The sequence below is a fragment of the Poromitra crassiceps genome (genome assembly GCF_964638095.1).
Source record: "Poromitra crassiceps genome assembly, chromosome: 26".
NCBI lineage: Eukaryota > Metazoa > Chordata > Actinopteri > Beryciformes > Melamphaidae > Poromitra > Poromitra crassiceps.
This window is the reverse complement of record NC_139640.1, coordinates 12,633,130-12,644,733: the sequence shown is the minus strand read 5'-3', so window position 1 is coordinate 12,644,733 and position 11,604 is coordinate 12,633,130. Positions and strand designations below refer to the sequence as shown.

Genomic DNA, 11,604 nt, shown 5'->3' with positions numbered 1-11,604 from the left:
AGCCTGACCAACTTCAATGTTTTGGCACTTTACATTTTGCACTTTACATGGTGGATAATTAGTTTGTTTTAATAGTAGATCATTTATTAAAGTTGCATTTTAAAGGTCTGTTTTCCATTGAATGTTTGCATTTTATCCATTTACACATTAACTTGGGAAAAGGTATTTTTTAATGGTTAATTGTCAAATAAACTTTGCATTTTAACAGCTATCATTCAATTTGATGTGGAACCTTATATTGATATTTTGTATATGTTTGACCTTTATTGATCCCTTGTATATGTCTGACCCTTTTATAGTTTTCACGGTGTTTACCATGAGACCAAGAGAAAATAAATTGTGGATCACCAGTCGAGACTCCCCGCCTTCTGTTTGTTCAAACCAAGGGCAGTTACATGGTCTATATAGTTCTTATATGTGTTGCATATTTCTATTGTTTCTGTAATATTTTCTGCTGTTTCTGTTCCACTGCATGGGCCTTAATGGAGAAGCACTATATCTTCCCTTTATTATAGCTGAATAGTTGTTAATATGTTGATTTTGTACCTGGCTCCTTGTACCTTTTTTTGAGAAAAGTGCACTACAAATGTAATCATTATTATAATCAATAGGGAGAATATTCATTCTTTTCTCCACAGTGATGATGGCATACTGGTTTAACACACTGATTGTGTGGATGAAGTTAATACGTAGATGGAAGATTGAACGAGAGACCTTTACCAGGCTTCAGTGATTGGTTGTGTTAACAAAGTTCATGTTTGGAATAATTAATAAAAAAAAATCAAGAATGAATGAAATATTGCCTCTGTATTCATTTCAGGAAATCAACCAAAGTTACTAGAGAAAACTAATATGACATTATTTATAACTGAGCCGATTTCGCCCCTAAAACAGAACAAAGTGTTTAGAGCAAATGAAGCCGCAGTAAGAAGAAACACTAGCTGTTAAAAATCTCAAGCTTGAATGTCAATTCTGTGATTGATTGACCCGTCAGTTCACAGGGGAGGAGTTTAGAGAAGGGGAGGTTATATAAGAGGTGGGTGTGCTCTGTTCAAATCCTTTGTCTGAAACCTGCTATGGGACAAGTAGTTTGTTTGTACAAATCCTTTCTCTGAGACCAAGCAGCTCCACCAATCATGATGTATTGTTTTCAAGCTGTTTGATATAGAGACACTGCATGAAATAGGCCACGCCCATCACAGGGGAAAGCTCTCCATTCACTCCCACACACCAGCAACATTTTCCTTGAATTAAACATAGGCCCAATCCCAATTCTTTTCTTAACCCTCAATCTTAACCCTCAAGCTCAACCCTCAATTTAAGTACCCCTCAAAACTAAGTGTTAAGGGCTATCTTGCGACTTTAAAATGGGACACCCCTTAAAGGCAGTTACGTCTTCAGACTGTGGGGGGCAGCAATACGCCAAAGCTCCGTCCATTCTGTCAATTCTAAAGAAGAAGAAGAAGACGGCATATACGTCATCATTAGTCGGCGATTACCCTCGGATGCGACGTGTTACCAAACAACAAACACCAACTATGCCGTCTGCAGCTGCGTTGATTTCCTTTGCTTGGGCTTTAGGCATCTTTTTGAGAATCTGCACATCCAAACGGAGAGAGATAAGAAAAAGACGACTTTTCCGACGCATGGGAATGCTGGTGGATCAGTTTCAGGTATGTAGAATAGACTGCAAAGACGTATTTTTGTAAGTTCGTTTGCATAGCAACACCACATGCTAACTTTGCTAATAGCCTAGTCTCAATCCATTTGTGATAACGCATTTAAATCGAGCGAACGTTACTTAGCCTATTGATTTGTGTTTATTTAGTGATACTAAAGACACATTCAAAACATTTTTGTGCAGGTCTAAAATAATACAGTACACATGCATTGTATCAAACGTTAGTCTGTCCCTATGTGGGGAAGGAAAAAATATGCAGTGGTGATTTTGGGGATGGGAAAAATGCTTTCACGTTTTCTGCAGTTTCACCTATTAAAATCTTCCATGTGAACTTTTCAGAGTGGTCATCCGACGGCGTACTGCAAGCTGAACCACGATGTTCCTATACTGCGTCTGTGGTTCAACGTAGAGGCCGAGCTGAAGCAGGACTTCCGCCTGACCAGAAGAGCCATGCAGGGTTTGCAAAGACTTCTACTGAGGGAACAGGACCATGGCTGGGGCTCTCAACTAGAGGTCCTGATATATGTATACTGGCTGGCTCATGGACTGTCATATCGTGTTGTTTCTAGCGTCTTCAGTGTGCCAAAATCCACTGTTCACAGGGTAGTCCACCGAGTTGCACAACGGATATGGAAGAACCTGAAGCTAGCCATCCATTTCCCACAACCAGCAGAGCTTAATGCAGTTGGACAAGGATTTGGGCAGCTTTCAGGAACCCCTGTCCTTAACTGTGTTGTGGGTGCAATAGATGGCTGCCATATTAGAATAAAACCTCCCTCACTGCACAGAATCGACTATTTGAATTACAAAGGTTTCTTTTCGATAAACATGCAGGCCATTTGTGATTCAAATGGAAAGTTTCTGGACATCTTTGTCGGTTACCCAGGGTCAGTTCACGATACACGCATTATGAAGAACAGTACTTTTTACAGGACACAACAGTACCCACCCACCGGTTACATCATTCTTGGAGATGGAGGCTATCCCTGTCTGGACAGACCAATCAGCCTAATCACGCCTTACAAAGAGCCTGTTGTGGGACGCACAGAGTCCCGCTTCAACTACCATCATGCCCGTGGGCGCAGCATCATTGAAAGGGCTTTTGGTGTAATGAAAACTAGATGGAGATCCACCCTCTTCAAGGCCTTAGAGGTTAGGCCCACATTCTCACCTGTGGTCATATCTACCTGTGCCTTTTTACACAATGTGTGTTTGGACAATGGAGACATGCTTGAGCCGGATGACGATGTTGCACAGGACATGTTTGAGCCTCGCCCACCCCGTGATGCCCTAGTAGCTCATGAAAGGTCTGGAAATGCTGAAAGGAACAGATTGGCTGCCTTAATCTGAGGCCATGTGCAGGGCCCACAGTAATAATGCTGTCTGATAAAAAAAAAATGCTGAGTGCTGTGTATATAGTTTGTACTGAATGTTTAAGTATTTTACATGTTTATTTTTATGCACAAAGCTCCACATGTTTACCTCTTATGGATGTCTGTGATACAAAATGGATAAGACTGCTGTATATAGTTTGTACTGTATGTTAAGGTATTTGGCATGTCAACCATTTTCTTTGATGCACACAGATCCACATGTAAACTTCTTATGGATATGCAAGATTCTGTAGTTCTTTTGTTTTCAATTTACACCTATTTTTGTCAAATAAATCTTTTCAGAAAAATTAAGTACCTATTTTTTTCTATTTCATGGTAATGTTTCTACTAGCTATGTTGAGAAAATCTAGTGTGATTACATACTAAATAAATTACATAAGTTATGCTCACAGCCTTGTTAAACCAACTTCAACTTTTTATTAAATCAAGCTTTTTCTTTATATTACAAAAACAGGTATAAAATTATCCACATACAACATAAAAATTGAGGTAGGAATGGCAGTAGTGCAAACATTTGAACAGTGCAAACAGCTGCGAGAGAAAAAGGCTATTTTCTCACATTTTCTCTACCATGCGCTCAAACAGCCCGAGGAAGCGCTCAGTTTTGGCCTCGCTCTCCTCGTGGCGCTTCTGCTCCTTGGCACTCTCGCTCTTCAAAAAGTCAACAATGGGATTCATTTTTTTTTTCTTTTTTTGAGGTGAAGGGGTTGGGGGGCTTGAGGTGGATCTGGCGGAAGCGCTAAGGGCCACGGCAGAAGCAGATGAGACAGTCGCTGAGGTGGAAGGACCAGAGACAGTCGCTGAGGTAGAGGGACCATCGGCAGAGGGACCATCGGTAGAGGTAGTGGTTGGGGTGCAGGGACCATCAACAATCTCCTGAAGAAGAAGAAAATAAATTACATAACCTGGTCACGTGGCCATGAGTCACATACAGGTGGATCTCAATAAATTAGAATATTGTTAGAAATTTCAGTATTTTGTCAGTTATTTTCAAAAGTGAACAAAATAAACTATTGAGATGCACGAGTACAGGGTATGTTACACTAAAACATTAAATGTGATTTTTGCTAGTCTTCCATACTTACCAGAAGTATAGTTGTAGGGTCCCCTTCTGGTTGGAATGATGCCACCAGCAGAGGAGGGTCAATAGATGGCCTACCACCCAGAACATCATGCATATCTAGATAATACTGCCAGGTAGCCGCTGTCTCCTCCCCAGCATCAGTGCCCGACCCAGTTTTGGGAGTTTTCAGTTCCTGCAACACACACACATGCACATTATCATAAAAAATACTTACAAGAACTAACAAGAGATTTTAAGGATGGGACAAGGGATTGACATTAGCCTACCTTGTATCTTGTTTTAAGGTTTTCCCATTTTTTGCCAGCCTGTTGGGATCCAACTTTGCCCTCCAAGCCAGCTTCTTTGATGAATTGCCTGTGTAATAACAAAAAAGGGATGGTTATGACAGAATGGTGAAAAAGATGTATGAGGTCATGCATTGCCATCTACTTAGACGTATTCATGAAATGTTCATATATTCAAAACAGAAAGCTGGGTCACTAGGACAAGAGTTGCCGTTGTGACTGAGAATTATGTTCTGAATATGAACACTACACAAGCCACAAATTACTCACTCCCATAGTTTTCTGGGGGCTTGTTTCATTTTTCCGTTAGTGAACTGGTCCTCATTGCTGGCCCTGAAACGAATCAGGGCCCGCGTTGTCTCTGTTGTCCCTGAAATGCAACAGGGATAACATTAGTATCTTTACTTTTTGGCTACCTGTAGGTTATTGGTTTCATGCAAACTATTATCACATGAACACAGTAGTCACAACATCCAGCAGAGCCGCTATGACAGTTAACCAGTTAAACCGAAACATGTTAGCGGTACTGCTGGGTGTTGTAACTACAGACTACAGTGTTCATGTGATAATAGTTTGCAGTTATCTCCCAGGCTTTTTATCTAACGATAGTTAGCTACAGCAGCTGTAACTATCGTTAGATAAAAAGCCTGGGAGATCATCTTACAAAAATGACGGTGCAAACATTACACGTAGGCTGTATAAAACAACTCTAAACGACATTACCACCAATAATTATGGCATTTCGTAACTACGTTAGCAATAGCGTCATGGCTTGATCGCACCAGCACGGCTACCGGCTATCGATAGTTAGCAACAACATTTTTTTGCGTAAGGCTCCAAAACGGAAATCCATAAAATGACGTTTTAACTAATATAATACAATGGTTCTCGTAATTTCTACATCTCTATTAACAAGGAAATACTTACATTTGTAGGGCTGCTTTTTTCCTCCGTTCGCCGCCATCTTTCATCTGAAGGGATCTAGCCATGACACGCAAGGGATTCTGGGATCGCACTCACCGCCAAGGGTGGTACTGGAAAATCTTAAAAGTGAGGGCCGTTTCACCCTCAATCTCGACCCTTAACTCAACGCACTGAGAATCGGGACAGCACTAGGCTTCGCGGGAGTGCGCATTTTTGAGACTGAGGGTTAAGATTGAGGGTTAAGATAGGAATTGGGATTGGGCCATAGCTTAAAGCTGTTGTGTGGTGGGGCTGCACAGACAACAAATGCAAAAAATCACCTATTAAAGTTTTTTTGTACTCCTGAGAAAAACAAGGAAGCCATTGAGAATTGGCGAGAAGAAAAATGTGGATCTTGCTGTCAATGAAGTAAGTTGGAGTCAGTGTTTCCCACAGGATTTAGAGTTGTTGTGGTGGGGGACCACAGACCCCCTAGGGGGGTGCGGTGGCATGCACCCGCACGAGATTTCATTTTAACATTTTAAAGTAAAATGCATGAATTTGGTGTACTTTGAGAAAGCACTTAAGAGCAACATTAAAAGGCTAGATCTATGAAGAACATGTCATCCTTACTGTGCTGTGGGTTTACAATGACCAACTAAATTTCTCCCTATAGATATATTCTGAATACAGGTCACTCAGTAGAATACTGCTTGTTTAAATACAATGGCCCATCTATACCAAAATCACTTCATGGGGAGAACTCGAAATACAAAGTAACATTTGTTTGGTTCTCCTACAGGTACATTCTTCTGTTATCTCACCTCACTAAACCATCTAAATCCTGGAATTTAGCAGAAATTGAATTTAGATGAATAACTTCTCTCTTTGACTACACATTGTGTGTGTAATTTATTAGCACAAAATAAGACATCAGATCTCTCAAATCACAAGACCGAAAACTAGGCCGGAACATGACCTCTGTGTCCCCCTGATACCCTAAAGCCACTTCTTAACACATTCACTGCCAGCCGTTTTTTTTTTACTGTAGGTAGGTTCTGCCAGAGGGTTTTTTTGAGGATTCTGGCTCATTTTACAAGAGCCGAGGATTCTTTTCTGCTTTGACTTTGTGAACACAAAGTTCACAAAAGTACTAATAGAATGTGTGCTTTCTCTGTCTAAAAGAGTTAGTTTGTAGAGTTAGTAGTTATGTAGATATTAGCCGTTGAGTACAGCATGGTTTCAGCGTTTGAAAATTTATTCTGAGATAAATGGCTTTTTGTGAAATTCGATAGAACAGTCACTTTAACCATTCATTTTTGGCATCAGTAAGACCGTCAGACATCTAAACAATAGTTTTGACCAGTAATTTCCTCCATAACAGCAGGAAACACCCCTCTCCCTTCAAACTCCTCCCTCCGTGTGTCTTCTCCTCCTTCCTCCTGGCTCTGCAGCGGGCGTGTCAGAAGTGCGTTGCTGCTGCTGCTGCTGCTGCTTGCCTGCGGACGCTCCTTGTGCGAGTCTTGATGGGCCGGGGAATGCGTGGGCGATGGGCAGATGTTGATTCTGGCCTTTCTGCGGTGTTTCAAAGTGTGTTTCACCTATAATCTATTATGCAAATCGCTCTCCGCTCTGGGTTTGCTGCTGCTGGCGCGGCCGCTCTCGGCAAGTCTGGATGACTGTAAAATCGCCAAACAATTTCCTTGAGAATGGCTTCCTCCCGCCGCTGTTTTTTCTTTGCTTTCGCTCGTCTGGGGGGAGCACTGTCAACACTTAGTGGGTCGGTAAAATAGATTATACACATTCAATACCTCCAATAATTGTATAGGAGACGTAAAAGGGATTGATCAACGCCCCACCGTCAAAAAAAAAAGTCGTTGGCAGTGAACGTGTTAACATGCAGTGGAATCCGTATTATAACCTGCACCTAGCCGGTTGGCCTGCATGTTAAACAACAATTAGCCGGCCTACGCGCACTCCCGCGACTCCGTATCTTATCTACCTCGACCACCGGTATAAGATCCGCTTCCACGCAATCGCAGCTCATGTTAAACATCTGGCAGGTTATTATCCGCATATCCGTAGTGGGCAGGTGTGGCTCTTCGTGACTCACTTCACGTTCACTAGTTTATTAATTAATGAATCGTTCGGGCAATCGCTTATATCAACGAGCAAACTCACGGTTTCCTCAAGTGCTGCAAAAACGGCTTGATTGATTGTTTGGCCAATGCGCTTCAGCTGCAGGCAGCCAGGTCCAGTGAGGGATGCTGCTGCGCTGCTTGCTTGCTCCCATGTCAGAAAAAGCCTAACTTTTGTGGGGAGAAATACATTGAAAACTAGTTAGATATGACTTGAAATGCCACTTGTAAAATAAATCACCCACACAGTGATTGACGACAGTCCGACCACTATTTTGACTGGGCTGCTATGTAGCAAGGCGAAGCGGTCATTTTTTGGCACATTGCCACCCCTCGTTGGAATGGACTCTGTTAAAACCAACGGCATGCTTTTTGAAGTCTCCAGATTTGTCGCTAACGTGATGCAGCCAATTATATCAGCAGGCAGTGTTGTGTGCCTCCCCACTGCGTAGAGGATAGGAGCTGACTGACTGATAGGCTATCAAACTTTTGTGGAGAGAAATACATTTAAAACTAGTCAGATATGACTAGTTGCCACTTGTAAAATAAATCACCCACAGTGATTGACGACGGTGCGACCACTATTTTGACTGCCTCATAGCTACAGCTGTTTCCTATCACATTTCTTGTTTTCGATACATGCTACCGCGCCCCACCCCCCCCCCCCCCCCCCCTCCGCCCACTGGCAGAAAAAACGGCTCATATCCAGTTGATTCTTAACGAAGACCCCTCATGTTTAGAAAGGCAAAACCTGAAAATATCCTGTTCTCTCTAGCAGGACATGATCCAGAGTTCATGTTTAAAAGGCACTTAAGTCTCCATGAGCCTGTTGCTCAGTCAGCCCAAACCTGTGTTCACTAGTACTGTACGTCACTACAGGAACAACTTTCCAATAGGTCTCAATGACCTGACATGAACACAAGCTGAACATCAACCATTTTCTTTGATGCTCATCAACATTGAATTAAAGAAGTAGTAACTCACTGCTCCAGGCTCTTTTAGTCAGAGCTGCAGAAACAAGTTTTTATGCCTGTGTAGTAAGATTTGTAAGTGCACTCACACGGTGTATATGACTCCAACATATTTACATTACATCATGTACTTTTTCATTCAAATAAATATAAACCCCTTAGAAAATGGGGTACAAGAAAGGGTGCAATTCTCCTTTAAACTAAATTAAATTAATAAAAAACAAAACTTAAACCCAACACTATATAAACAGACTGGGCAAAAAGTATAGCAGTTGAAAGTTCTTTCTTTCTCAAGTTTGATGCAGAGAAATAAATAATACAAAAACAATAGAAAATGAGTCAAAATAAAGTGTGCAATTCTCCTTTAAAATAAATAAATAACATTAAATGACAAAAATAACAAACTGTTTAATGTTATTTCGAGCTATGGTTAAGTCGGAGTTTCAGGCTTGTTTTGATGCTCTTTGATGTCTAACGTTAGTGAACGGTGGCTGGCTGATATTAGAGGTCATTAACCTGGTTACACACGGGAGTTACGCTACGGGGAGAAGGGGAGCCACTAGCCCGGCGGCCTCTCCCCAGGCAAGACCGCGGCTTCACTAAACCCCCGCCTCCGGCCTAGCGGAGCCAACGTTACACGCAAGTACAAGGGCTTCCCCGAGCAGCGGACTTTTTCTCTCTCAAAACAATTGAAACCCGTCATGTTAAGGCTGAGCAAGGAGATGGATTTTATTTCATCAGAGCCGAGGGCAGCAACACAAACGACTGATGGAAATAACAGAACAGAGAATTAGCAACCCAAAAAAACCACCAAAATCTAATCAGTTCATTTTTGAGTCCAAGTCGATATTTGAGGCAAATTTTATGAAATTCCGTCAAGGCATTCCTGAGATATCGCGTTAACAAGCTTGAAAATGGCGTTCGAGAGGTCACAGTGACCTTGACGTTTGACCACCAAAATCTAATCAGATCATCCTTGAGTCTAAGTGGATGTTTGAAGCAAATTTGATGAAATTCCGCCAAGGCATTCCTGGGATATCGCGTTAACAAGCTTGAAAATGGCGTTCGAGAGGTCAGAGTGACCTTGACGTTTGACCACCAAAATCTAATCAGATCATCCTTGAGTCTAAGTGGATGTTTGAAGCAAATTTGATGAAATTCCGTCAAGGCGTTTCCTCAGATATCGCGTTAACGAACATCGTACGTACGGACATACGTACGTACGGACGGACAACCCGGATCCATAATGCCTCTGGCCTGGCTATCGCCGGCGGCGTAGGCATAAACATCTAAAAAATATTTTCTTTACGAAATGTGTATGGGAAAATAAATTGCGGATGAAAATCTCTGGTACAGTGCTGAAGCAGGAAGTAGGCGATCACTTTGCCTCTCTATAGTGATCAATATCACCCGTGACCCGTCCCAAGGTGATCAGTATAAGAGGAGTGCACTGTAGTGTGTGTAGTGTCACTCTGAGGTCATGAACTGGACTCAAACCTCAGTCTACTCAGCCAAGTGAATGTTTAGCATGATTACAGCTGCTTCATCTATCTGGTTACTTCCTTGTTACTGCCGTCACATGATAGCCTGGCTCCAGACCTGCGAAGCCACGCCCACTCCACAGTTGTGGAGAGGAAATGAGTTGACGATGCAGTCTGAATATCAGGCTAGTCACATGAGGCTTCCCTCTCACCTCCATATTCACATCTCCTGAATACCTTTCAGCATGAATGAATGGAATGACGCACATACATACGCACACGCACGCACCCACGCTTGTTTCCCACGTAGCATATTACAAGGAGACACACAGCAAGTACAAAAGTAGAGTAAGCTTCAATTCTTAGGTTGATTACAAGCCATCAATAGTGAGGATTGTGAAGTTCAGAGCCAAAGTCCCCTGACATTATTATGTGTCCTGACATTATTACTGTGACCAGAATGATGCTACTGGAATGATCATGCATCTGGGCCACAGAGCACCTTCGTTCTCTCAGGTTCTCTGCATATTCCGGGCCTGGAGAACACGGGAGCTGATCTGATGCGTGAGAAGCGACCCCCTGCTGGACGAATGGAGACTACATCCCGACGTGGTGGACCATGGATACATTGTCAGTCCTCCAGTGCTGAGCCCGCAGCCCCCGGCACAGAAACAAAGGACGAGGAAATTGTCATCGAGGTGAAATACCCCTGCGTCTTTGAACGGGACGGAAAACTAACGTTATACTGCAAAGCATGTAGCCTACAACAAGCCTACAACATACACCTCGACCAGGACACCCTTCAAAAACGTTTTTACCACCGCGTATATGTGCTGAGGAATGGTTTGCATCCCTGCCTGTCTGCCTGTCGCATACGGGGTGAGAGAGTGGAGTGCAGCGGGGACAGGGCCGCTTCGAGCCGAGTGCACCAGCTGGGCGTACACATAGGTGTAACGCTACGTCCGACGTAGAACTCAAAGATAAGACTAACTTAATTTTATGACTAGTGCACCATGTAGTCTTAAGCCCTGTATGCGCTGCGCCTGGGTGTAACTTTTACGTCTGGTTTGGAGCAGGCGTAAAAGTTACACCCAAGGCGTACTGACTGGCAGCTGTCTCATCTTGATCTGCGCTGTCGGGACTGACAGCTCTGTGCTGTCAGTGCCGTTCAGTCCTGTGATGCGGGGGAATCTTCTCCAAAAATATCCATCGATATCTGCTGTAAATGGACGTTTTGGGCGCAGGACCTCCGCTCGTCGGCGGGTTTTTAAAAGCTGATGCGTCGGAAGATCTTTCCATTTCTTCCTGACTTCGTCAACTGCCCGCAGTGCACAGTCTGCCATCGCATTCAGTACTGATTGCACTTGTACTCAAATTCCATGCATCTTGTTTCTGTTTGTTTGTGTTGGCGCTGTTAAATTTAGCTGTGAGAACGTTTCTATGCTTTGAATACAACTCTATAAGTTTGAGCTGAGTTGGAGGAGCTGTCTGTCAGCTGTCTCGAGCTCCTCTGAGAGAAGTGTTTTGCTTGGCAACAAGCACGTATTCACGTGAACGCGCACGTCCGCAGCCGGGCGCATCTACGACAGGGCCCCAAAAGACCCACAGGAGCCGAGTGCACCTGCTGGGCATAAAAAAGTAACACTTTTAATTAATAAATTAAGCACA

The 11,604-nt window shown here is 43.0% G+C and overlaps 1 protein-coding gene across 1 annotated transcript in view; it reads right to left on the bottom strand.

Moving 5' to 3' along the window:
- LOC310798949 (myomesin-3-like) overlaps positions 1-11,604 on the bottom strand; it is a gene marked incomplete at both ends in the record, with an annotated part of 118,678 nt that overhangs the window by 30,787 nt on the left and 76,287 nt on the right. The window contains 3 exons of the mRNA XM_083661504.1: positions 3,635-3,726; positions 4,426-4,513; positions 4,714-4,813. Coding sequence (XP_083517630.1) covers positions 3,635-3,726; positions 4,426-4,513; positions 4,714-4,813 — 280 coding nt within the window. The remainder of the gene's footprint in view (positions 1-3,634; positions 3,727-4,425; positions 4,514-4,713; positions 4,814-11,604) is intronic.